The sequence below is a fragment of the Rhincodon typus genome, chromosome 3, assembly GCF_021869965.1.
Source record: "Rhincodon typus isolate 14 chromosome 3, sRhiTyp1.1, whole genome shotgun sequence".
NCBI classification, from domain to species: Eukaryota; Metazoa; Chordata; class Chondrichthyes; order Orectolobiformes; family Rhincodontidae; genus Rhincodon; species Rhincodon typus.
In genome coordinates this window covers 4619779-4647386 of record NC_063334.1, presented here as the reverse complement: position 1 = coordinate 4647386, position 27608 = coordinate 4619779, and the positions used below count along the sequence as shown (strand labels likewise).

General features: G+C 40.1%; 1 protein-coding gene across 3 annotated transcripts; it reads left to right on the top strand.

Annotated features, from left to right (window-relative positions):
- The first annotated feature begins 9562 nt into the window (after positions 1 to 9562).
- On the top strand, positions 9563 to 24283 carry eri1 (exoribonuclease 1). Of its 3 annotated transcripts, XM_048621266.1 has the most exons (8): positions 9607 to 9731; positions 11938 to 12000; positions 15477 to 15646; positions 16497 to 16716; positions 17594 to 17677; positions 18393 to 18502; positions 19769 to 19883; positions 22677 to 24283. In XM_048621266.1, the coding sequence occupies exons 3-8, from the start codon at positions 15507 to 15509 to the stop codon at positions 22917 to 22919; spliced, it is 912 nt and encodes a 303-aa protein (XP_048477223.1). In that variant the 5' UTR covers positions 9607 to 9731; positions 11938 to 12000; positions 15477 to 15506; the 3' UTR covers positions 22920 to 24283. The 3 variants fall into 3 exon arrangements, with proteins under 3 accessions (XP_048477217.1, XP_048477209.1, XP_048477223.1); XM_048621260.1 differs by lacking the exon at positions 11938 to 12000 and having other exon boundaries at positions 9563 to 9731; XM_048621252.1 differs by lacking the exon at positions 11938 to 12000 and having other exon boundaries at positions 9563 to 9731; positions 15474 to 15646.
- The last annotated feature ends 3325 nt before the right edge of the window (positions 24284 to 27608 follow it).

Below are 27608 nucleotides of genomic sequence, written 5' to 3'. Positions count from 1 at the left end.
CCAAAAAGTGACACCTAGTTTAGATCAGATGAGATACGGTGCTTTCTACATTGTTTTTTGTAACTGTTACGTGTATGCATGGAAACGCTTCAGCCTTACTGGAAATAGAGTAAATTGGAGTTTTGTAACAATTTCAGAAAGCACCGTATCTCATCTGATCTAAACTAGGTGTCACTTTTTGGCCTGACATGGTCCAGCACTTAAAAATACTCAGTAATATGCCAGTATTGAGAAAGAATACATATGAGGCCATTGCATTGAAATGCCTTATGTGAGCATGTGTCTGAACGCATTTGCTATGTTGGTTTTAAATCTTACCATCTTCTAACTTTGAAACGGGATGTGTGAGAGAGAAAACCACCTACTTTGGGTTCGGTTGCTACGTCAACTCTGAGCAGTGCCAAGCAGTCTTGAGTCACCATCTGAATTGCACTCTTGCAAATACGGCTTTCAACTTGTGGTTAAATAATGGTAGATTCTCTTCGTGATGAGAATTATCTTAATGACACATGGTTATTATCCTTATCTGTAAATCAAAATGAGTGTTTTCCTCTACCCCAGGTGAAGTCTGGATATTGGAATGTGAGATCCAGGCTGTCTTGTTCCAAAGTCCAAGCTGCCTAACAGTTACAAACTATGGGTGTGAACTGGTATCATTTGTACAAAGAAAGCACTGAAATTTGATATGTGTTCGGAGGTCTCAGTAAATTTAAGCTGGGTTGAATAAGGTGACCATAGATATATTTTAAATCTGGTCCATTACTTGCTTCCGTTCCATCAGTGCTGTAATAGTTTATACATTGATTGAAATATCAGTTTCAAATTTCCAAGAGCTATGTGAAGTGTCAGGAAATTACGCGTATGGGCAATAAGTAGCAGGTCTAAATAAGGATTAGGAATTGCCACAGGTTTGGTGGGCCGAAGGGACTTTTCCTGTGCTGTATTGTATATTGTATAAATCTCCCTCAAAACGGTTATAACCTCAGTCTGGATGGCACTCTGTAGTCAGTGTAGTATATACTGATATACGGTTACACCATTACTGCCAAATTGCACAGCAAGATCCCACAAGATGTTAAAGTGTTAAATAACCCGATTGACTAAATTGTGACATTGGTTGAGGGATAAATATTAGCCACACCACCCCAAGAATACCCTGTGCTTCTGGATCAAAAACTGTGCAATCTTTCATATCCACCTTACAGGCAGTTGGGCCTCGATTGAACTCAGCCGAAAGGTAGCATCTCCAACAAAGTAGCATTCCTGCAGCCTTGCATTGATGTGTCACAATTATTATATGTTTCTGTATAGTTTATTTTCTGCGTATTTGTCTGGGGGAAATGTCATTTTATCTTAATGCATTCTTGCAATGTGGATTGATGCTGATAAGACAGTATTTATTGCCTATCACTAGTTGTCCTGAGGTAGTGTTGGTGGAAAGAGAATTAACATTTTGAGTTCGGGATGAGTCTTCTTTAGAACCAGACTTTAAACGCTGACTCAGAGATAGCTGGAGTCTGAGATGACAAGGTGTGGAGCTGGAGGAACACAGCAGGCTAGGCAGCATCAGAGGAGCAGGAAAGCTGACGTTTTGGGTCTGGACCCTTCTTCAGAAAGCTAATATAACCCCTCTATTTGGAAAGGGAGGTAGAGAGAAAATTGGGAATTGTAGGTGAGTCTGTCTGATGATGGTAGTATGGAAAATGCTATAGTCCGTTATAAAAGATTTAATAGCAGAACACTTGGAAAACAGTTGCAGGATCGGACAGACTCAGCATGGATTTACAAAAGGGAAATCATGCTTAATAAATCTACTGGAATTCTTTAAGAATGTAATTAGTGGAGTTGATTGGGGGAACCAGTGGATGTGATTTACTTGGACTTTCAGAAGGCTTTTGACAAAGTCCCCATAGATGAGTAAGCGTGTAAAATTAAAATGCACCGAATCGACGGGGGTGTGTTGAGTAGGCAGAGAGGAAACCAAGTGTAGGAATAAACAAGTCTTTTTCTGAATGGCAGGCAGTAACTAGTGGAATACCACAGGGATCAGTGCTAGGACTCCAGTTACTCACAAAAACATTAATGATATTGATATGGGAATTAAATACAGTATATCCGAATTTACAGATAACACATACTGCGTGGGAGGGTGAGCTGTAATAAGGATGCAAAGAAGTTTTGGTGTGATTTGGACAAGCTGAGTGTGAGAGCAAGCGCATGGCAAATACAGTTTAACGTGGACAAATGTGAGGTTATTCTCACTGCTGGCAAAAACTGGAAGACAGATTAATATCTGGCTATAAATTGAGAGGGGGGAATGTGCAGTGCATCCTGGGAATCCTTGTACACCAGTCACTGAAGAAAGCATACAGGTGCAGAAGGCAGTAAAGAAGGTAAATGGTATGTTAGTCTTCATAACAAGAGGAATTGAGTACAGGAGAAGGAATGTCTTGTCGCAATTGCACAGGGCCTTGGTGTGTGCGATTTCGATCTCCTTACCTGAGGAAAGATGCTCTGGCTACGAACAGAATGCACCGAAGGCTTATCAGTCTGATTCCTGGGATGGCAAAACTGACCTATGAGGAATGGTTGAATTGGTTAGAATTATATTCACTGGAGAATGAAGAGAGTTCTCATAGAAACCTATAAAATTCTAACGGAGACATTTAATCAATAGACATCCCATCTGGTTTATCTAATCATTTGATTTAAAGTCACATGTTCTACTGGAAATTATGTTTGAGCTCATTGTCAAAAAATGGTTTTCTGACCTTTGTTAAAAAAGAAATTCATCTTTGCTGAATTAAACACCCCCAAAAATGTATCTCTACTTTAAAATCTTTATAAACCTTCATCATGTTTTCCCTCTGTAATTCCCTTATGTCCTCTTCACCACTTACTTTCCAATCTAAAATCGTGTCATCAGCAAGTTCAGTGACTGTACCTTCATTTAAGTCTTTTACATAAATAGCAACAAGTTGAGGTCCCAACACCTGACCCTGTGGTACACTACTTGTTACACCTTCCCAACCAGACAAGTATCTCTTCTGTGCAGACTCACCAGTGGTCTATCCTATACAACTAATAATTAGTCAGGCCTTCAGCACAGTATGAACAAAGGAGGGTCAGTGGCAGTGACCAACCTCAAACAGCACTTACCATGTGTCCCATACAAACAGAGATGACAGGAGCCATCAAATACCAGCAGGATCAATCAGGGCAAAATACTGTACCTGCTTAATTAATGTTCCGACTTCAACTCTTGCTTCTTCTCTGGGATCGCTCCATGGTTGATAAAAGACCAGAACATACCTCTCCTCTCCCTTTGCTGAATTAAATAAGTATTTCGGTCTAACAGAATTACGTCAGGCTGGATTGTATTAATGACGGTTTCATGTTTTTTTCTTGCTCCATACTTTATCTCTATTATAATGTTTTGATTCTTGCGCATTTATGGTTCCTGCTCACATAAAACGTCCATAACTAAATATGGTCCTGTGGCTATCCCTGTCATTTCTTGCATTGTACTGCTGTCACTCTGCCAAGCAAAGCCGCAGTTATACAGAGCAGGTACTGCCCTCCCTGCTATTTCACCTTCCTCTGAACTGAAGGAGATTTGAGCTCCTGCTGAAGTTATGACTGGAAAACTAACAATACATATCTGACCTGGCAGTAGAGTCGCCACTGTTCCACACCCTTCCCTTGCTGGATCAATTTCAGCTAGCATATGGTAGTGGCAGCAATTTCCTGGAGGAATTTATAATTTATTTCCTGGAGGAACGGAGACTGAACTCCATAGCAAGATATGGCTGTTTGAATTAATTGGTGGAATTTGGGAAATCCCTAATTCAGATAAATCCAAGTGTCCGCCCACAGACCACAACTCCTTTTCCAGGATAAGACTTAGTTAACAACTTACCACTTTGGATTTAGCATCTGAAAATTACTTTCAGCTTTTGTTTCAACATTTATTCGGTTGTACTAATTTCTGCAATTTTGACTTGTGTTTTTCGTGCTCTCTGGTTACTTGTTACCAATGTTGCTTTTGGTTTTTATAGGTATTCTTCCACTTTATAGTTAATCATTTCACACTATTCATTATACTTTATCAGCTTTGGTTTTGCCGTTTTCCTTCTTTACCAATTGCCACTTTCAGACCCATTCTCTGAATATTATATTCAAATTTTTGCTAAGTCATTTGCCTGCTCTTTGATGAACCATTTCCTGTTTTTGGACTTGACCCCTGCATGCATTTTTGACTTTTTTTTGATTAATTAGTTCCCATGTCTTACTTGGGTATTTTTGTTAAGTTTATTTCCACACATCAATAGAATTCTGCTCAGCACCGACAACAAGTTTCGCATTAAGTAGGTAAAATAAAAATAATAATGAATGTATATATTTAATTTAGTAACTAGGCCTTACACCGAAAAAGTACATATGTTATGGGCACCTGTGGAATTTCTATCACACAGTTGGTGAGGTGAGTAACAGAGATTTTCAGAAGCAAAAGGATTGAAAACCAAAGATTGGGAATTACAAAAAGCCTTCATCCCGTTACAGCATTGTCTGACTGTAAAAGTCAACTCCCATCTAGTTTCTCTGGTTTTTCTGCAGAACCTTCAACTGTTCTCCTTTTCAAATAATTATTCCTTTCCCTTTTAAAATATAGTCTCTCCTTCAGTCAGTACTTGTGGTAAGGTAAGCCATGTTCTAATAACCCTCTGTGCAAGTTTCTTCTAATAACCACTTGCACCTCTGGTAATAATCCTGCGTCTGTTGTCTCGTTTCTTTTTATTTATTTATTCATGGGATGTCCGCATTGCTGTGACAGCATTTACTGTTCAACCCTAATTGCCTTTGTTAGTGGTAGTGAGCTGCTTTCTTGAACCACTGCATTCCATGTGGTGTTGGTATACCAACAACGTGGTCAAGAAGAGATTTCCAAGATTTTGACCCAGTGACACTGAAGGAAAGTTGATATATTTCCAAGTTGGATGGTTTTTGTCTTGGAGTAGAACTGGTGGTGCTCCCACACAATTGTATGATTTCATAGCTGCCAGAGTCAAATTCTTTTTCACTATTTAATTTCATAAAATATTCCACATTTGTGATTATCTGTGTTATATCCCAGTTAAACATTTCTGCTCCAGTGAATAATTTACTAAATTTCTCTGCCTTTCCCCACAAGTAAAAGCTGTACACTAAGGTCTCCCCAACAGAACTATATTTAATGGACTGGAGTGTGAAGAAGTAGCATAAAGTTAATAATATACACGCTCACTCCAGAAAGGTTTAGAGGGATACAGACCAGAAGCAGACATAATTTAGGCTGGCAATATAATCCAATAATGAAGGAATGCTGCACTGTAGGCAGTGTTGTTTTTCAGTTGATAAACTGGCCTGTTCTTTAAGTGACTGAAATAAAATACAACCGCACTGTTGGGAAGAGAATAAATGAGTTCTCACAGTAGCTCCCTCTCGAATATTTAACCTTCAACCAACAGCTAAAATCAGAATATCTTGTCGTTATCTCATTGCTCATGTTGAAGCTCTTCCTGCACGAATTGGCTGTTGCATTTCCTATTTTAGAAAAGTGAATACACTTCTAAAATTCTTCATCAGCTCTAAGGTATTTCAGGATGTCATGTGATCATGGACCATTGGACTTTTTTTTCCAAGCAAGTTGTACATAAACTTTACTCCCTTTCGCTCATGCATGATCCAATTGAGAATCTCCCATTTTGGATGTAATAGATGGACATTTTTTTTTAATAAATTCTGATTTTAACTCAAGGTTAATGTCTGTGATAACACTACTGCAAATATAGTTAAGGTTTAGCATGTACATTTGAACTCTCGTTGCTGGGATTTAGTCTCTAAAATAATGGGAGGTACAGATAGAGTTAATGGTAGTTGTCTTTTCCCTAGGCTGGGGGATTTCAAGACAAGGGGGCACATTTTTAAGGTGAGAGGAGAGAAATTTACAAAAGACATGAGAGGCAAATTTTTTACACAGACAGTGGTTTGCAAGTGGGGAATGAACTTCCTGAGGAAGTGGTGGATGTGGGTACAATTACAACATTTAAAAGACATTTGGAGAAGTACATGAATGGGAAAGGTTTACAGGGATACAGACCAGAAGCAGGCAAGTGGGACTAGTTTGGTTTGGGATTATGTTCAGCATGGACTGGTTGGACCGAAGGGTCTGTTTCCATGCTGAATGACTATGACTCTATGACTAAGAGTGCAATTTACTAATTGATTTGATTATGTCAAAATAATCAAAGTCTAGAAACACAGGTCCAAAAAGATTTAGGAATCTATATTTTCAGTTCACCAAAATGAAGTAGTCTGGTACAAAAATAAATCAAAAGGGCAAATGACTTGTAGCCTTTTTAACCAGGTTGTTAGGCTATATTTAAATTACATTTCTGAGCTCCGCACAATGGATAGATATTTTCTATCAATCAGTTCAAAGATGTTATGACACACCTCTGGAGCAGGTGGGACTTGAACCTGGGCCTCCTGGCTCAGAGGTAGTGACAGTATGACTGTGTCACAAAAGCCTAACTGTGGAAAGTACATAGAGACTTTGGAAGTGATGCAATGCAGATTAATGAGAATGTTACCATTTCTCCAAGGATCACTTTATGAGATGAGACATTTTATTACCTGCAATATTGAAGGTTAAGGGATGATATCATAGAATCCCTACAGCGTGAAAGCAGGCCATTCAGCTCATCGAGTCACACCAACCTCTGAAGTGCATCCCACCTAAAGCCACAACATCTTGCCCACTCTATCTCACTCACCACAACCTGTGACACCACTACCCCTGCACACCCTCTGTGCTGCCTACTCACTCAGTCAGGCCACCTCCCCACCTGCACCAACAGTAATAACTGTGCCACAACTTGTAGTTCCCCTAATACCCGTCTCCCTCTCATTCCAGGAGGAAAGCAGCCCCCAATGGGGCAGAAAGAGTAAAGATAGTTGATGTGGTGCCCATCATTTCGCTCCTCACCTCTTACGAGAAAGACCTTCTGATGTTGACCAAGCTGACCAGACCCTGAACTGGTACTGGAGGCTGCCTCTAACCCTCCATGTCAGGATCCCCCTGAGCAAAGGCTACCTCCTTGACTGAGGCCTGTTGACAACAGGAGAAGCATAGAATAAAAGAGTAGGCCATTTGGCCCTTTCAGCTGCCCCCATCATGGCTGATCATTTAACTCAGTACTCTGTACTTGCTTTTTCCCATACCCTTTGATTTATTTCACACTAAGACCTATATTTTAATTACTCTCTGAAATGGTTGAGCAAGTCAATTAGTTCAAGGCCATGAGGCATGAGCAATAAATGCTCACTAGCTCACCTCCATTGAATAAATAATTTTTATTAAATCTGAGGTTGTGAGACAGAGAGAGATCATGAGACATTGCAACAGTTCCTGTGATAACGTACAGTCACAATCACACCAGGCTGTGTTTGTAGTCTGTGAATTTTGAACTTTTATAACTCCTTTACCCCCCCTTTAGTATTTTTCTTATTGTTTTCCGTTTCAAAATAACCAGCAGCAAAGCTTTAGACTTAAACAAAATAAAGATTATTTTATTGCGCAGCATTATTATTGCAGCAGGGCACTCAGGAAAAGAATGATAGTTATCAGATTTCCCTCCATCATGAGGTCAGAAGTGGGGATATTCACTGATGATTGAGCAATGTTCAGCACTATCGATGACCTCTGAGAGACTGAAGCAGTCCATGTTCAGATCTTGGCAATATCCAAGCATGGGCTGACAAGTGGCAAGAAACATCTGTGCCACATAAATGCCAGAGACATTGACCATCTCCAACAAGAGACAACCTCACTATCACTTCTTAATATCCAAATGCACTATCATCAATGAATCCCCAAAATCAACATTCTGAGGGTTATCATTGACTAGAAACTCAACTGGACTAGCTATATAAACACAGTCCTACAAGGCTGTGTCAGAGATTAGGAATCCTGCAGCAAGTAACTTTCCTCTTGACTCCCCAAAGCCTGTCCATCAGACTGTAAGATCATAAGAAATAGGGACAGGAATAGGTAATTCAGCCCCTCATTTCCATAGGATCTGCAATTCAACAGGATCATAGCTGATCTGACATTCCCAGAATCCCTACTCTGCAGAAACAGGCCATTTGAGCCATCAAATCCACACTGACACTTTAAAGAGCATCCCAACCACAGCTACACCCTATCCTGTAACCCTGCATTTCCCATGGCTAATCCCCCTAGCCTGCACATTGCTGGACAGAATGGGCATATTAACATGGCCACTCCACCTAACCTGCACATACTTGGATTGTAGGAGAAACTGGTGCACCGAGAGGAAACCCACACTGACACAGGGAGAATGTGAAAACTCCACACAGACAGTCGCCTGAGACTATAATCAAACAAGGGTCCTTGGTGATGAGACAGCAGTGCTAACCACAGAGCCACCATGCTGCCCCTCACATCCACCTTCTTGCGCTTTCCTCATAACCTTTGATTCCCCTTCTATCTCAGCCATAAATATACATGAAGGCCATACATAACAGCTCTCTGTGGCAAGAATTTCCGAAATTCCTCATCTCAATCCTAAACTGGTGCAACTTTATTCTGAGACAATGCCCTCTGGTCCTAGACACTCCTGTGAAGGGAAATAACCTCATAGTAATTACTCTGTCAAGCCCCTTAAGGATCCTCTATGACTCAAGGGATCACCTCTCATTCTTCTAAATTCCAGTACCAACCCATTTAGCCTTTACTGATAAGGTAATCTCTCCAGACTACGGTTCATTCTAGTGAACCTTCCCTGAACTTCCCCCAGTGAAATAATATCATTTCTTCAGGGGACCTAAACTGCTCACAGTACTCCAGATTGGGTCTCACCAGCAATTTGTACAGTTGCAGTAAGACTTCCCTACTCTTATACTCCAAACCTGTTGAAATAAGGGCCTACATTCCATTAGCCTTTCTAATTACCTGTGGCTAGCTTTCTCTGTGTTTTGTGCGCAGTATCTCCAAGTCCCTCCGTATCCTGGCATTCTGCAGCTTTTTTGTCAATTTAAATAATACATTGTTCTTTTTTTCTCTCTTCCAAAATGAACAACTTTGCATTTCCCACATTAAACACCATTTGCCAACGTCTTACCCACGCTTAACCTATCAATATCTCTCTGTAACTGTAACACTCTCACAACCTGCCTTTCCACCTATTTTTGTGTTATCTGCAAATTTGGCTCCAGACCTGCTGAGTTTCTCAGGCAATTTCTCTTTTTGTTTCAGATCTGTCAGCATACAGAGTTCTTTGTTTAATTCCAGAACAGATGGGACTTGACCTGGGCCTCCTGACTCAGAGGGCACTACCAATGCACCACAAGCACCACCCCCCCCCGCCAATCCAGAGGTTCCACTCTTCCCTGGTCTCCCTCAACTAGCTCCAGGGCGCCCCCTGAAGGTTCTCACTGCGCAGACTCTGCGCTGGCAGTCTCCAGGGTCCCAGTGCGCAGACTCGGGCACTGGCACATCGCTCGGAAGTGACGTCACGTGGCCGACATTCATGGCGGCGGGGAGGCGGAAGTGATGGTATGTGAGGCTGACGGCGCTGCGAACGGTGATGGAGGAGGAGCAGAAAGAGAATGTTCCGAGGGCCGCGGAGAGCGGCCTGGGCCCGGCTTCCGGCTCAGGCCAGGGCCAGGTGAGGAGCCGCAGGCGAGGCCCTGCAGCGGGGGTCGGAGGAGGATTGTCTGCAGCTCAGAGAGATCTCGTCAGCGTGGAACCGCCTTGAGGACCCCCTCCCCCACCTTCCCCACCCCCCTCCTCCTTCCCCCCCCCCCTCCTCCTTCCCACCGTTAGAGACTGACCCCAACCCAGATATTAACCCCACTCAGAGACCCAGCCAACATGAGGATCCCCTGAAAATCTAGAGCCCTTTCTGATACTGGGAATCAGACTCTTAAAAAATACTCCCCAAACTTGGAGTACTGCTTTAACCCTAGAGACCCCTTCCCCAGATATCGGGATCTCTTGAAAAGAGATCCACACCCAAAAATCAGACACTCTCAAGCCCGAAGAGACTCTAGCCCTGAAACCCTGAATCCCACCCCCTCTGACATCGGGTAATCCTGAAAACCTAAATACTAGGGCAGCCTTAAAGCCCAACAGACCCGCCCCCCCGCAACAAACTGGGACGCCTCTGAAAAACCCCTGAGAGGTTCCTCCCAAGACTCCTTTGCAAATCCCAAAATACCCCTGCCCAAAATCTTGGGCATAGAACATAGAACATAGCACGTTACAGCGCAGTACAGGCCCTTCGGCCCTCGATGTTGCGCCGACCTGTGAAACCAATCTGAAGCCCATCTAACCTAAACTATTCCATTATCATCCATATGTTTATCCAATGACCATTTAAATGCCCTTAAAGTGGGCGAGTCTACTATTTTTGCAGGCAGGGCATTCCACGCCTTTACTACTCTCTGAGTAAAGAACCTACCTCTGACATCTGTCCTATATCTATCACCCCTCAATTTAAAGCTATGTCCCCTCGTGCTAGCCATCACCATCTGAGGAAAAAGGCTCCCACTGTCCACCCTATCTAATCCTCTGATCATCTTGTATGTCTCTATCAAGTCACCTCTTAACCTTCTTCTCTCTAACGAAAACAGCCTCAAAACCCTCAGCCTTTCCTCATAAGACCTTCCCTCCATACCAGGCAACATCCTGGTAAATCTCCTCTGCACCCTTTCCAATGCTTCCACATCCTTCCTATAATGCGGTGACCAGAACTGTACGCAATACTCCAAGTGCGGCCGCACCAGAGTTTTGTACAGCTGCAACATGACCTCATGGCTCCGAAACTCAATCCCTCTACCAATAAAACCTAACATACTGTACGCCTTCTTAACAACGCCATCAACCTGGGTGGCAACTTTCAGTGATCTATGCACATGGAAACCCTTTGAAATCTGAATTTAAAACCCAGAGATTCCCCTTTCTAAAACCTAGAGAACGCAACCATTCAAAATCAAAGACCCAAACACCAAGAGAACCCAAAAGGGAACTGGGCCTTTTGCAAATCACCTCATCTGACCCACCTCATTTGCCTCAAAATAGAATGACACACCTTTACGTAATATTCAAATCCTACTATGGAGATTGAATAATGCAATCAAGACTCAAATTTCTGCCTTTTGCAAGAGACACTAATTCCCTTTTGGGCTGACACAAAATATACTCACCACGATTTGAAAATGAGCAACAAAGTTCTGACTGTATTTCTGGCCGCTGTTTATCCCTCTACAAATGCTTACGACGCACCTAATAATTCATCTTATTGCTGGTTGTGGTTTTGTTGCTGCAAGTTGACTGCCATGTTTCTTACTTTGCAACAGTGACTACACTGCAAGAGAGTTTGGTTGTAAAGTGTTATGGGGCATCGGGATGTCAGTTATACTCTGTAGATTTGATTGCTTTTTAAATAACAGCAAACTTGATTTGTGTGAGGTTGTCATTAAATAAGAACTTTTGAGTACTGCACAGTTGTGTTGGTCTAGATTATATGGTCAAGGTCCTGAAGTGGGATTTCTGTCCACAATTTCTGATACAGAGGCAAGAGTGATCTTGTTGAAACATTTTATTGCGAGCACTTGACAGTGCTGAGGCACTGTTTCCTTTGGCCGAAGGGTCTAGAAATAGACAACTGTAGAGATCAGGGGAGAGTTATTCAGGCTGAAGAGTTGTGAATCTTTGCAATTTTCAGTACCAGAGAGATGTGGATGCTTGCTCAAGGTTTAGAGGGGCAGACCTTGAACATAAAGGGATCGGAGGGATATGGGAATCAAGTGGTAGAGCAGGTTTAAGGGACTGGGCAACCTCCAACTGCTTCTGTTTTTTGTGTTTTCCAGGATCATTGAGCCACAACTGATATTGTCCATTCCTCTGAGTCCACAAGTTTATGGCATGAAGGGGTAGGGAACATCTGGCAATTTAGTTAGTACATTCCAGAAAAAAAATTGGTTTCTCTGTCTTTGTGAACAATTTTTAACAGAAAACAAAAAATGCTGGAGATCACACCGGGTCAGACAGCATCCCTGGAGAGAAAGCAAGCTAATGTTTCGAGTCTAAATGACTCTTCATCAGAGCTGCAGTAATTTGCTCCTGAATGTTTTTAAGTTTGGGCCACTATAACTTCTCCTCAGTCAATCACTGAAAAGCTGTTGATTTAAAAACAGAAAGTTTTTGGGTCAGGTAATACTCTCTGGATGGAGGAGCAGGTTTTCCTGCCATGGTTGTATACCTCCCTTCCTGTCTAATCTCCAGGCCGCAATTGTCGATGTCTCTTCTTTGTGTGCATCCTAAATTTTGATTGCTCCAGCACTGATAGCAGTGGCTTCTGTTGTTTAAGCATTCAACTCTGAAATATCCTCTCTACACCTCTCTGCCTTTCTACATCATAATCCTCCTTTAAGATGCACCCTAAAATATACCTATGATCTGACTTTATCTCTTTAGATGGCCATGTCATTGTGCAAAGGTGCTATGTGCGTTAGTTTTAGGCAAGCACAAGAGGTAGAGAAAGAGGGACAGATAGAAAAAAAAGGAAGCTGCTGAATTAAGTTTCATTCACAGTTGCAAGTTGCCCTGTTAATTAGATTCAATTCTTGCTTCAAGGCAAGAGACCACAGTTTAGAATTGATTAAACATGTGCATTGAGCATACGTACCCAAAACCGCATCAATTAACTTTCTTGTTGTAAAGTTATGTAATGCTATTGCATAGGCAGAATCAGTTTATACCTGAACTGATCTTCGCACATAGCATTTTACAAAAGGCAAATTACAACAGCAAATTTGGATGATTCTGCAGAGTAGATAGTTTCCCAAAAATGTATTTCATAGAACAAAGATAATGTTTATAAATCTCTGACAGATGTTTTTCGTTGGTATCACCAAGTCTGTTTCTCACATTTATTACAAAAGCTCTTGACACTAAAGAAGATGTTGAAAGTATGGTTATTTACAGTTCACTCGGTTCTTGTGGCCCAGTCTGGAGTCATTTTGGTTTGTGTCTTAATGACAGACTCAGATGGCTGGATCCCATGCTGTTGTGGATCTAAATCCTGAAACTGGCTGCTATTTTGAGTGAGTTGGCTTACTATGCTTTATATCAAGTGGCAGATGTTGAGCAAGTCGCTTGTTTGTATCACTCAAAGTCAGGTTAAAATGACAGCTGGTGGTGTAGCAGTTCATACATTTACAATTAGACACATTCTGAGCTGAATCCTGTTGCGACTTCAGGTAGGTTGGGAAGAAGCCATATAACTTTGGAATCTCTGCGCATCAAATATAATGCAGCATGTTAATACTTTTTTTTTTAGTTAATGTGAATTGTCATTGAAGTCGAAGCCTCATCTTTATTGACTCTTTTATGAGTAAAAAATCATCCCGTTAAACCTTAATATCATTGCTGTAGCCCTAAACAAAATCTTTAATATTAGTGATGTCCTTGGCAATATTTTGTTATTCCTCATTGCAAGAAGTGACAAGGCCCAATAAAGTGTGAGACAGAACTTACCTCGCACTCTGATTCGGGCTTCCACCAACCCCTTTTCCTGCTCACAACACTGCCCTTTAATGATAGTATTTAGCAACCTACATTAGCCTCTGACGTTCATAGGGTTAATTTTAGACAGACCACAGATTAGACAGATAAGATCAAATTTTCAGCTCCTGTGCTGTAAATTGCTACAATTGAAGAGCATCATCAGCTGACAATCTGCTTGCTTTGAGTTTGGAATTTATTTTTGTCCTTCATCAGTATTATCTGTCTCGTAATACTTCCTGTGAAAGCAGCTGTTGTTCATGCTGCCTTTTCTTCCAGTGGTTTAATCTGTACTGCTTGTTCTAGCGACAAACTAACACATATTATAGTACGGAAAGTTATGAGTTGTTTATAAGCAGAAGGGAAAGTGCATTCTTATTGGCTGTGTTCAAAAACAAAGTTTGAAGGAGATTTATTCATGAATAAAATAATTCAAGTAAAATAATCTGCATCAAAATGAAATGCTTGTGTTTGAATAGCACTTTACAAGACTTTAGGATGTCCCAAAGCTCCTGAGAGTAAGCAATGACTTTTGAAAGGAAGTAATTTCATTGTAGGAAGTGCAGCAGTCAGTTTGCTCCCAGAATGTGATGATCTCATTTTTGTGATGTTGCATGAAGGATAGCTACAGACCAAGATATCAACTTGCTGCTCTTCTTTAAAATATTGCTGTGGGATCTTTTTTATCCACCTGAGATGGCAGATGAGACTTCAGTTTAATGTCTCATCCAGTAGATTGCACCTCCGTGAGTTTAGCACTCTTTCAGTGCCACATAGTTGTCTCAACCTAGACTTTAGTGCTTAGGTCCTGGAGTTAGACTTGAACCCACCACCCTCTGATGTAGTGAGAGTCTTGCCAACTGAACAATTGTATAAACAATTGAACAATCCTGGTACTTCAAACTTTCTGGCCTCTTTTGATCTAGTTAATTTCTTTTAGTTTGTCTTGAATTTGTTGTTTCAGTCCTGAGAATCTTTCCTGTTACCTTGTGGTGTACAAGAAAGTGGAATGGATACTGAGAGTAGGGTGAGCCCTGACTTGTTGAAGGTGTAAGCCTCAACAATTTAAAATATTACTTCTGCTTTTGACATTGCCTTCTGCATTGCTAAATTATGCAGAATACTGTGCAGGTGGAATGAAATTTTTTTCACATACAATGGTTTGTAACTATTAGAGAGAAGACACTTTCATTTAGAAGCCTGGTCCTCTGAGTGGAACGATCATTGTATCATTCACTTTCATTTAGAAGTCTGGTCCTCTGAGTGGAACGATCATTGTATCATTCCGTACTTTTTGGCTGAAGACACACGTTTGCCCAGCCTCTATGCAACAAACATAGAGAAGGATAGTGGTAAAATATGGCTGTATATGCCAGGATCATTTAAAGCAATGCAATTTGTCATTTTTGTTCCACTACTAGCCAGCTTACATTATTGAAGGTGGAAACAGAGTAGTTTTATTTTAGGAGGTAGAGAATGATAGATCTGGCAATGTCATGTGATGTATCTTGTCATATTGAAAGATTACAGTTAGGTAGCTTACATGAGGGCAGTGAAAATGCACACTCTTAAACCTTATCTTCTGCCACACTGGACACGTGTCTACCTGGTGGGAAAAATGACAATTTAAACCATCTCCTTCCAGCCTTTTTGTTCTTCTTTCTAAGTAATGCTTCTGAAATTAGAATCATGATTTGCATATGTAGTGGAGCTTTTTACTGTATAAGCTGTGTTGTGTGATCAAAGTTTGCCAGAAGTAAAGAAAACAGTTTAGTCTGTCATGCAGCATAAGCTATTAAATGTCACTGATTGTTCTTGTGACCATTACCTTTGTGTCAAGCAGCGCAATATAACTGATGGACAACAACTACCAATGAAACCTACCCCTGCTGCCTACATTAAGGACTTCAGTGACCCAGTCTACAAAGAAATTGCTGTCACAAATGGCCATATCAACAGGATGACTCGCGATGAACTTCGCACAAAGCTAGCGGAACTCCACCTTGAAACCAGGTATGTGTCATTCTGACCAATGATGGAGTTTGGGGGAAATAAAACACCAAATAAAGCTTTGGAAATAACTGTTACATCCTGGTTCAATAGGATTATGTACTTTAGAAGTTGTAAAAAAATTGTGTTCTGTGTGCTGCATAAATGCATGCTACACTGTCGGTGGTCATTAAGGGTGATTAGGGATTGGTGGAGACACTGAAATCCAAAACCAGCTCATGAGAAAATAAGCCAGTGAATGTTTCACGTATGCCCCCAACTAGACCCATGCCCAGAGTTTCCTTGTTTCTATAACCATATGATCTTCACTTGGCCTTATGACAGTAAATTACTAATGAGTAAATTGTGGCTGACTTTAAGCTGCCTTTGCCATTTTTTTTAGTCAAGTCTAATGTGTCTAGAGTGGACAGAAGTTTGAGCTGGATTTTAATTGTAAAAATTACAAGCATAGTTTTAGGAGCCCAAACATCTTGTTCTGTGTTACAGAACTATAGGTCAGGGCCTGTCCTTTCCAATTACTTGAATATTCTTTCAGCCAAATTCTCAACCTTAATGATACAATACTGATTTTGTTTGTAATGCATATTGCTAATATTTGTGTAAATAACTATAAATATATTAATTGCTCTGGAGAAAGTGATGTACCAGGCAAATATATTGCTGTTGATGAAATATGTAGGTGTAAATATATGCATATTATTAATTATATTTTTCTTTTTCTGTCTTCAATTCTGGCACTTCCTTGTGTTTATTTTTTACTTATTGTCTGTCTCACTCTTACCCAATTTGTTTTGTCCTCTGTCTTTTTGTGTTTATGTCTCACGGTCATTGCTGTCTTGCTGAACTGCTTTAGGGGAGTGAAGGATGTACTGAGAAAGCGATTAAAAAATTACTACAAGAAGCAGAAACTGACTCAGACATTGCTAATCAAACCAGAGTGTTCAGATACTTATTACGATTACATCTGTGTCATTGACTTTGAAGCAACGTGTGAAGAGAACAACCCACCAGAATACTTGCATGAAATTATTGAATTTCCTGTTGCCCTTGTGAATACCCGCACCCTTGAAATTGTAAGTAATCATCTGCTCCGAACACCTTGCATGATATTTAAATAAGAGCTTTCACCTTCTCATAAATAAAGCACTGTACGTCCCTGGTATGCAGTCTCTGTTAAGTTGGAAAATGTTGTAACAAGAATTTACAAATAAAACATTGCCTCTGGTGCAAGATTCCTGTAGTACCTAGAGAAAAGACTAGATAATTTGCTCAAATATGCTCATTTTCTAGGGCTTGAACTCTCAATCTTCTGACATAGGTAAGAACATTATCATACAAGCCAAGGTGATGCTTAATCTCTTTAAAGAAATGCGATCTTACTGCAAAGCTGTTATATTTTGCTGGGCTGTTCCTTCTGCAAAATACTACTTTTGCATAAGATGTGTCTGTTTAATGCCATGTTTAGTTTTCTAAAGGTGCAGCTGCATTCCAGGGTCTACTTAATGACAGTTTGCCAGTGAAATCTTTTATAATCAGTGTAGAAATTGGGACTGAATCACTGTAAAGTTGATGAAATTATTGAGAACTTTAGCCACAACATTTTATGGGCCATGTTTCAATTTTCTAATCACCTTTTAGATGAAGAAGTGCTTCCTGATTTCATAGCTCAATGATTGAACTTATGTTCAAGTTGATACCTTCTTGTATCTCATTGTTCTTTATTCTTTTCATTTGTTCTTTGATGGACCTTTCTGAACAAATTAGTTCTTGAATTTGCATGCATCATTTCAAAATATAATTCGAAAGCTGTAAAGGCCTTGGGACAGCCTGAGGATGTAAAAAGTCCTTTATAAATACAAACATTATTTTTCTCTTAACAGTGTGAAGAAAGATTTCACAGGGTCCCTGGAAGTACTAACAAAAAATCCTTTTTATTTTACTGTTTTCAAGGAGGATACATTCCAGGAATATGTCAGACCAGAACTGAAACCCAAGCTTACAGAATTTTGTACCAAACTCACAGGCATCACACAGGTAATCATTTTAATTTGCTCAGGTTTCATTTGGTTTTAAAATAACTTCTGAATGTCAGATATTTGTTTAAAATTTGTTTTCCACATGTAGAAGATATGACTGAAATTTAATAGTGCATAATAAAAGTAAGCAGTTGTGAGATTTGAAACTACAGACAATAAAAAAAAGCACATTTTTAAAATTGCACTTTTTTTGTGTTGTGTTTTCAAAACATTCCTTGATTTTCAAAGCAGGATATTTAAAACATATTCGTTTGTGGCCACAAAACCTCAGTCATAGTCTCACTCTATGAACTTGGATATATTAAGTAGTGCATTTATCAAAGGATCACAGATTATTCAGAGTTGCCAAAATTCTTGTAATGAACATTGGTAGAGTAGCAAAGTGTGGTTCTCCTTTTGTCACCTTTTTGTCACACTTGTATACCTGTATTCGCCTTCTATATTTTCTATGACCACATTAATAATAGAAATGGTTTATCAATAATTGTATAAATGTAGCCACAGATTGTGTAACTAGAACTGGAGATTGAAATCTAGTACATGACTGTTTCTTTTACTCCCCTTTTCCAATCTGCTTCAAATCCCAAACTTTAAACTATTAGTCTTGACCTCCTTTGTCTTGATATTAAAGTAAGAAGTGAGTTCTGCAATCATGCTTTAAATGAAGGTTCATATTTCAGCCCCCTTAAGTGTGCATGCTTTGTTTATTCCAGGAAATGGTTGACAAAGCAGGGAGTTTTCCAGATGTTCTTCAGCAAGTGGTTGACTGGATGAGAGAGAAGGAACTTGGAACCAAATGCAGATATGCAGTACTAACTGATGGGTATGTATTAGACCCTTGTAAAATATATAAAATAAACCATCGTGCTGGCATTAATTCATGATGTGGAGGTGCTGGTGTTGGACTGGGGTGGACAAGATCAAAAGTCATATGACACCAGGTTATAGTCCGACAGCTTTATTTGAAAGCACAGGCTTTCGAAGTGCTGCCCCTTTGTCAGGTGAAGTTAACAGATTTCTTCTGAATTAATGTCAAAAGTCACATGACAACAGGTTATAGTCCAACAGGTTTATTTGAAATCACAAGCTTTTGAAAACTTCACCTGACAAAGGGCCCACTCCAAAAGCTTGTGATTTCAAATAAACCTGTTGGACTATAACCTGGTGTTATGTAACTTTTGACATTAATTCAGAAGAAACAGAATGTAAACGAGAGGAATGCATGATTTGATTTATTTGACTTACTTTGTTAACTTGCCATAGAAATTGCATTTTCAAAAAAAAAAGCTTCAATTAGTATGTCTGCTAATGTACAATGCAGTTTGGCTTGGTTAATTAATTTGCACAAATTATTCTAGTAGAGGGTCGGTTAGCTCAGTTGGCTGGACACCTGGGTTACAGTGCAGAGCAAGACCAAGAACATGGATTGAATTTCCACACTGGTTGATGTTACTATGGACTCTCCTTAACCTTGCTCCTTGACTGAGGCATGGTAACCCTCAGGTTAAACCGTCATCAGTCATCTCACTCTCTCTCATTCATTACCTTTAATGAGAGAGTAGCCTCTGGGACAATGACACTTTTACCTTACTTTTCCTATTCTAATTTATGTAATATGAATTAACCTGTAGCTGGGCAGCCAGTGTACCTTTAATGCCAGAACTACCTCAGAATGGTATTTTGTTGCAGTAGGCAAATACTGTATAGAGCTAATAAGACCATAAGGCATAGGAGCAGAAATAGGCCATTCAACCCATTATCATGTCTGATTAAGAATCCTGGTCATGATGTAAAGTTATTGTTGGTAAAGAGAAATAAAACACCTTACAAGTTTTTGAATATGCACTCTTCCTCAAAATTATTCTGCTGGTCTAACATCCAGAACGGTATAACTGACCTCCTTTTAATAAACATCTGGAATTCATAGTTGCGTTTCCAAAAAAACAGTTGGATATGTCTTTAACTTTGCATGTCTGCTTTGTATCTACTACTGAGAAGCACTTGAATTTGGTTTTCTCTGTGTGACTGACTAATTCAATATAGCAATTTATTTCCACCGCCACCCCCACCCCCACCCCCCACATTTTAGCTCCTGGGACATGAGTAAGTTCCTGAATGTTCAGTGCCACCTTAGCAGCATCGAGTATCCACGGTTTGCAAAGAAATGGATTAACATTCGAAAAAGTTATGGTAACTTCTACAAGGTTTGTAGTTTGTTTCGCCTAGTGTTATGAATCCAGTGGTAAAATTAAGTGCAGATTTTGTTATTAAAAGGCAGACATGTTCAAAACTCACGGTCTCGCTCCAGGCCCTGGCGTCCATCCCTTTAAACCCTTACAAATCAGTCCCATTTGTTCTCGTATTTCAAATTGGTTTTTTTTTTACTGTTTGATAATTAAGGATGTGGAGATTTGAAAATTACATTAATCTCAAAAGCAGATAAATCTAAATGCCAAGATCTGTTGGTATCAGCAGTGTTATTGGAACAGGAATTGTAAACAGTTCAAATATATCTCGCTGATACATGGTTGTGCTAAGTTGCCATACCGATGACATTAACACTTGGGCACTCCTGATGTTTGTTATTTACAGATTCAGAAAATGGATACTGATATTAAACTTAATGCACTCACTAATTTAAAGCATATTGTGCTGTTCTTGCTATTGGAAAATAAAACATTAGAATAATAAAGGGATAACAAGGTGTAGAGCTGGATGAACACAGCAGGCCAAGCAGCATCAGAGGAGCAGGAAGGCTGACGTTTCGGGCCTAGACCCTTCTTTAGAAAAATGTGGTTTAAAAAAAACTGGTAGACCCTTCTGAAGAAGGGTCTAGGCCCGAAATGTCAGCCTTCCTGCTCCTCTGATGCTGCTTGGCCTGCTGTGTTCATCCAGGTCTACACCTTGTTATCCCAGATTCTCCAGCATCTGCAGTTCTTACTATCTCTGATTAGAATAATAAATTTGGGTGGACAGAGATCATTATTGAAACAACCATATTGGAGACCTCACTTGCGGCTTACATTCTACAACATGGTGCTTTCATCATGTAAAGGCAGGGATGGATGCATTGAAAGAGAGCAATTAAGAGCACAGTTTGTGTGCTTAAAACAGGTACAATAGGAACTTTGGTCTCAGCCTTCGGAACGTTGCTGAATCTGAACCATTGACACGAATCAGGGAGCAGTGGGCTAAGCATTAGTCTGCATTTATGCTGCAGGTTTTGTCCTAGGCCAACTATATGTTTCCCTACAGGGTGCTCTGTAAACTGTGTTGGTCCAGTGTAAGGACACTAACCTAGTAATTTGGGTGTACTGAATTTTGGGGGTATGGGGCTGAGGAGAGACCAATCTCAATGTCTGGCTTGGCCTGAGATGGCCCCTTTGTTGGGTCTGAACTTATGTTTACGTGAAATTGCTGAGAACAACAGGCATCTTGCAGGCAAATTGCAGAAGATCAACCTGGCGTGGCTCTGATAAGAGGGAGGAGCAACTGACTTGTGCAGTAGTGGTGGCTATCTGGATGAAGAGAATGATGGGTCTTGGTGTCTACTGGGGGCTGGGGAAGGTTGTTGAGGGTGGGCAGTGAATTTGATCCTGGAGTAGAGACACCAATTTCGTAAGTGGTCTGCATTCTGAAAATCTGCAGACTGGCTTTCCCAAAGATAGTTTACATTTCCAAATAGTTCTGAAATGCTATCAAATTCTCACTGGATTGATGGAATGTGGCATATGTATCTTGGAAAGCTTGGGCCCTTGATTTAGCTGTAAGAGTAACAGTGATCTATACTGAGGACACAACTGTGCTAAACCTTGACCAGTTACTTCATATTTGAGCTGTAATTAGAAATCCAGTCGTGAACTATTAATTCTGTGTTTAGTAGTTTTCAAGGTAACATACTTTTTTTATATCCATGACCTTAGCCTGAGATAAAAATTAAGATCTTGAAACGTGTGAAAAGGGCTGCTTTTTGAACAACTACAGCAAGTTTTTAACTGTTAGGGCTGTGTGGTGATTTTAAGATATGTCCATTTGCAGAGATTGGTACTGTTGGTGGAATCACTGACAGTATTTACAGTGGTCACCTGTGTAGTTGAAAAGGCCATTGTTATACAGCTGTCTCAGGTCTGCACAAAGAGGAACAGACCAGCAAACCCCTTAACCTTGTTCCTCCAGTTAATCTGATCACGATTGATCTGTATCTTAATTTCATTTACCCACCTTTGAAGAATATCCTTTGACATCCATGCCTGGACGGGAGGGGGCTGAAAAACAATCTATTAGTCTTGGAAATTTTAATCAATCCAGCATCCACAGCTTTTTCTTTTCCCATTCTCAATTGCGATCATCACTGCCAAGGCACTTATTAACCTTCTTCAGTTCTGACGAAGGGTCACCGGACCCAAAACGTTAACTCTGAATTTTTTCTTCACAGATGCTGCCAGACCTGCTGAGCTTTTCTAGCAACTTTGTCTTTGCTCCTGATTTACAGCATCCGCAGTTCTTTCGGTTTTCACTTGTTAACCTTGTTGCCCTGATGTTGTCATGGCTCTCCTGCCTATTCCAAAGTCAGTTAAGGTTCGACCACATCATGGTGTGGGCCTGGAATTGCATATACGTCCTTGTATAAGTGGAAAGCTTCCTTTCCCAAACGATATTAATTGAATTAGTTTTTTTTATGACAATCTGATAGTTTCCTCAGTGCTAACTTTGACCGATTTTATTGTAACTGATTCTGCTAATATTATGAATCACCTACATAATTGATTAGTGCTGCAAATCTCGTCTTTAATTTTTTGCATTGTTGCATTTTTCAAGAAATTGAATTGATTCTGCAACTTAAAAAAAAAAAATTCTACTTGACCTCGAGCATCAGCTTTCCCTAAAACTCTTGGTGAAGCTTGAGTGACCATGTTCGAAATTCCATGTTGTACAAATTTGTCTTTGGCTGTTACACTCGGCTATTTTTGATAGATACTCTGGTCATCTGCCCGCAGGTTCCCAGGACTCAGACCAAACTCACTTCGATGCTCGAAAAGTTGGGAATGAAGTACGAAGGGAGGCCTCACTGTGGGCTGGATGATTCCCGAAATATTGCACGCATTGCTATACGGATGCTCCAGGATGGGTGTGAGCTGCGAGTGAACGAGCGGCTGCATGCAGGGCAGCTGATGAACGTGCCAAATAGCTCCCCAATAGAAAGTGCTCCTCCTCCATATTCACCATGGCAGAAAATCTAGCCACCAAAAGAAACATGATGGGAGCAAACTGGATTCCAATGAGCCCAGTCAGTTTAAGAGAGCACAACATTGTGACTATTTGCTGGCAGCTACAAAAGACTCTATTGTTTTCTTTAGAAACTGACTCCTTCAAAAGCACCGGCAGGATTTTGTGCTACATTTTTCAATTAAATCACAGGATTGCCTGTTGCATTCCAATTGTGCTATGAGGCTAGCTGTACAGTATAAAATGCTGAAAGGTGTGGGGATGAGAATTGGCCAAATTCACCTTAATCCTTTAGAACCACAATTTTAATATAAAAAAGGACACCTATGAAAACACTGATTTATAATAATCCAGCTTTGCCTTTTTATATCTTGTTGAGTTTAAACCTTTTGAAAGTATTGTGAAATTGTCACCTTTAAAGAAAGATACTCTTAATTAATAGTTTGACATATGCATCCTAAGGCCATATGAAGTCTCTCTTACCAAAAGGAAGCCAAGAATTCAGCTTTATACAGTCTTAAGCTCATGACAAGGATATTTTTGTTTGTCTCAATAGACTGAAGACCCAGCATAATTCCTCTGCCATGCTAATTTGCCAAAATAAATGCAACCCAACTTTATAGGGTTTGACTAATGAGCAGAAAATTTCAATGTGGTAATTTGCTCCATCAAACATGGTGGGAACCTGCATATTTCATAGTTGTTTTTCTTACTCTATGCCTCAAAGGAACTTGTTCCCTTTTCTCTCTCTCACACCACTCTAATACATTTAATTTTGTACTAATTTAAAATTTCTAGCAAATTATATCCATAACTTTTTTATGCCAGTTGTTTGAACATGTACATCTGGCTGGCATTTATACTGCAACGCTTATTAGATTTTTAAATACAATATTTATTTTTCTTTATACATCACTTACCATGCTTTAATATTTTCCTTAACTTTTAAAGGATGCAGAAATAGCAATTAAATTTCCTAAGACAGAGCCACTCTGTACTTGTTCAAGTGTAATGAAGGCTGTCATGCCTTTTGAACTTTCCATCAAGCAAAAGCTCACAGGAGAGATTCTACCCCCTTGTTACAAATGTGTATCACTTTACTCGTACCTCTATTAATTGTATTAACCATAGAGATAAATTTCGTTACTCATTCTCACAGATGGCTGTTGACAAAGGTGGTGGGGGTGGAGGTGCAGGGTCAGCACAAAGGGGCATAACATTTCTTCAGTCGACATGGTTCCCTGATAGGAGTGTGGAATTTATCCTTTGTTTCATTTCTCCATGTGAAAGTTTCAGTGGGTTGGGACTTGTTACAGATGTTCAGTGCCTTTGTTTGGATTTGTTGATTAAAGGCTCATTGTCAAAAGTTTTCTTGAAACTCCATGTGTGCACTTTACTCTAGTCTTTAGTTTATGAAGCACACTTAAGCATTGTTGGCTGGATAACTGGTATAAAATAATGATTCTCATCCACCATTAGTTCCTATGGTGTGACTGACAGGAACTTAAACAGGTAGCACAGTGCTGTGGTATGAAATTCTTGTAAGGACTGAGCTTCTTGTTACCTCAAACTATTTCCTGAAATTTTGATTTTGGACCACTGAAAAATAATCTAAATGGGAAGAATCTGAGCACTTAGTCGTAGCCCTGCTCCTGCATGATCCTCTACAAAGCCAGGTTTGTGGAGTTTTGAATGGATTTTGAACAGATTCCTTGTCCTTGAGTTAACTCAGCTGTCCCGAGGATGTCCAGTCAAATAGGTTTAACTTAGAAACGTAGGAGTAGACAACTTGTCACCTTGAACCTGCTCTGCTATTCAATGAGATTATGGCTGATCTGTTCCGATCCTATTTAAAATTTTCACATGTCAGTACTTGTAACTGAACCACAATAATTGGCTATGGATAAAATAGTCTGGCGTTGGCCTTGCATTTCCTATTTTGCCTGAATTTTCAAGCATTGCACCTCCATTTTCAATTTATATAACTTGCCAATACCTGTAACCAATTAAAATAAACTGACCACTCTCTGGATTTGGGGATTGAATGTTTGGTAAACTTGCATTCAGTGCAGCACTCACCTTCATGTACAACTTCACAATGCTGCTATGATCCATAGCACTAATCTAAATAATTTAGATTTATATAGACTATTATAGCAAAAAGGTACATGTTATATTTTGCTTTGGGGTGAGCACTAGAGTACTGAGGGTTGAGGATGTTTCTGAAACTGCTTAAATGTACACTTAAGGAAGGCTTTTAAAGCAAGGTATATGAACTAACCTGGAGATGCTGAGGGAGGTCATTCCATAATAGGAGTGTCATGGAGAGTGGGCTGAACTATAGTTAAAGACATGAACTGGTGTTCAAAATTAAAAAGAAATAAAACAGGGAGAGATTTACAAATAAACATTGTGAAATTAATGCTTTGTGAAATGGAAAACCAGTAGAAGTTGATAAGAGATTTACTGAAATATGAATGCAGACAGAGGAATTCTGCATAAGTTGCAGTTTGGAGGTTAGGGAGAGGGTATGGGAAAGTGGGAAGTCAGGATATGGATAAAAATTTAGCAGTTGTTGGGTGAGTTGGTGACTAAGACAGAATGTTTTTAAAGGTAGAAGTAAGCAGTCTTTGTGGTGAACTGGTTGTGAAATTTAAAGATATTCATAAAAACTTTGAGATTGTAAGCAGTTAGCTTGGTGTTTGTGTGGATGTTAGTCAGTTATGGACAATGACACATTGCAGAATGTTCTGGCTCCTCATGATGGGATTTCACAAGTTAATGTTGGGTTTGTGAAATAAAGCTGGTTGTTCTCAATACTTGTGTAAACTTTCATACTTTAATTGATAATATTGCAGGAGGTGGAAGTGTGAAGATTGTAAATTGAGGCACAAAGTAAGGGCTGAAAAAGACATGGAAAGATGAGCCATTCCAGGAGATCTTGCTCCAGCAAGGATGAAATGGGTAAGGGTATTAACTAAGGTGAAGAAAAGTGATGGTGGATGGGCATAGTGTGACAAAACATGTCAAAAGCACTGAAGGTGGGATAAAGCCCTCATTCAGAACTGCATTGGATTGTCAGGCTGGATTTTGTGCTTAAGTCAAATTTGGGGATTAGATACCATTTAAACAAGCAATAACTAAAATCACTAATGTTGCTTCTCCAGATTTCAATTCAGCACTGGTTCCACTATCTACTTTGCCAGCTGTCAGTAGTTTAATCCAGTGCTTTTTATGAACAGCTCCTGGACAGAGATGAGCTGTCTGAGTCAGAAGGTCATGGATCAAGACTTATCCAGAGGCTTGAACACAACAAAAGGCATCAACAGCATTTCAAAAATACTTCATTGGCTGTAAAGTATTTTACAATGTCTGGAAGTGAAATATTTTCTTCTTAATGTTTTAACCAGTACGTAGCAATCCATTATCTCTGGCAAATGTCAAATTTCCACTCTGGAGCAAACATTCCTTAGACAGCAGCTTCCAAACCCATAAACTCTTCCATGTGGAAGGACGAGGACAGCAGATATGTGGGAACACAACGACCTGCAAGTTACCCTCCAAGCCAATTGCCTTGGAACTATATCACCATTTCGATTTGATTTGATTTATTATTGTAATGTACTGAAGTACAGTGAAAAGTTTTGTGTGCAGTACAGGCAGATGTTACTGTACAAAGGTCACTGGGTGATTGAACAGAGCAAAGAATCCAAAGTTATGGCTGCAGAGAAGGTGCACAAAAAACAAGATCAATGCTAGATTTGAAATTTGAGAAGTCAATTGAACAGTCTAATTACAGGGGGAAGAAGCTATCTTGAACCTGTTGGTATAGGTGTTTAAGCTTGTATATCTTTTCTGGAAGAGATTATAACCAGGGTGGGAGGTGCCTTTGATGATTTGGCTGCCTTTCCATAGCAACGAGAAGTGTAGATGGAGTCAATGAATGGAAGGTTGGCTTGCGTTTCTTCACTGTCGCTGGGTCAAAATCTTGGAACTCCCTCCCCAATGGCATTGTGAGTCTACCAACATGTGAACAACAGTTCACCACCACTTTCTCAAGGGCAGCTAGCCATTAGCAATCCAGTTTCACCCACGTTCCATTACTAACGTTTTTTTAAAAAAAAATCATGTTGGAATTATAAAAGGACCAAACTTGAATCAAGGGATTTTAGGAATTTTTTTTTCTCTAAGTGGCTGCCACTGGCTGGGACAGCATTTCCTGCCCATCCCTAGTTGCCCCTTGAGAAGGTGGTGGCGAGCTGCCTTCTTAAACCACTGCAGTCTACCTGCTGTGGATTGACCCACAATGCCATTAGGGAGGGAATTCCAGAATTTGGACCAAGCGACAGTGAAGGAACGGCGATATATTTCCAAGTCAGGATGGTGAGTGGCTTGGAGGGAAACTTGGAGGTGGTGTTCCCATGTATCTTCTGCCCTTGTCTTTCTAGATGGAAGTGGTCATGGATTTGGAAGGTGCTGTGTTAAGGATCTTTGGTGAATTTCTGCAGTGCATCTTGTCAATAGTATACACTGCTGCTACTGAGAGTTAGTGGTGGAGGGAGTGGGTGCTTACGGATGCAGTGCCAATGAAGTGGGATGCTTTATCCTGGATGGTGTCAAGCTTCTTGAGTGTTGTTGGGGCTGCACTCATCCAGAAAAGTGGGGAGTATTCCATCACACTCCTGACTTGAGCCTTGTAGATG

Excerpts from the sequence above, each read along its gene's own strand:
- eri1 (XM_048621252.1), top strand. The coding sequence starts at position 9,651 with ATGGAGGAGGAGCAGAAAGAGAATGTTCCGAGGGCCGCGGAGAGCGGC. Across the intron at positions 15,647-16,496 it reads GAACTCCACCTTGAAACCAG|GGGAGTGAAGGATGTACTGA; the intron begins GTATGTGTCATT and ends GAACTGCTTTAG. Across the intron at positions 18,503-19,768 it reads TATGCAGTACTAACTGATGG|CTCCTGGGACATGAGTAAGT; the intron begins GTATGTATTAGA and ends CCCACATTTTAG.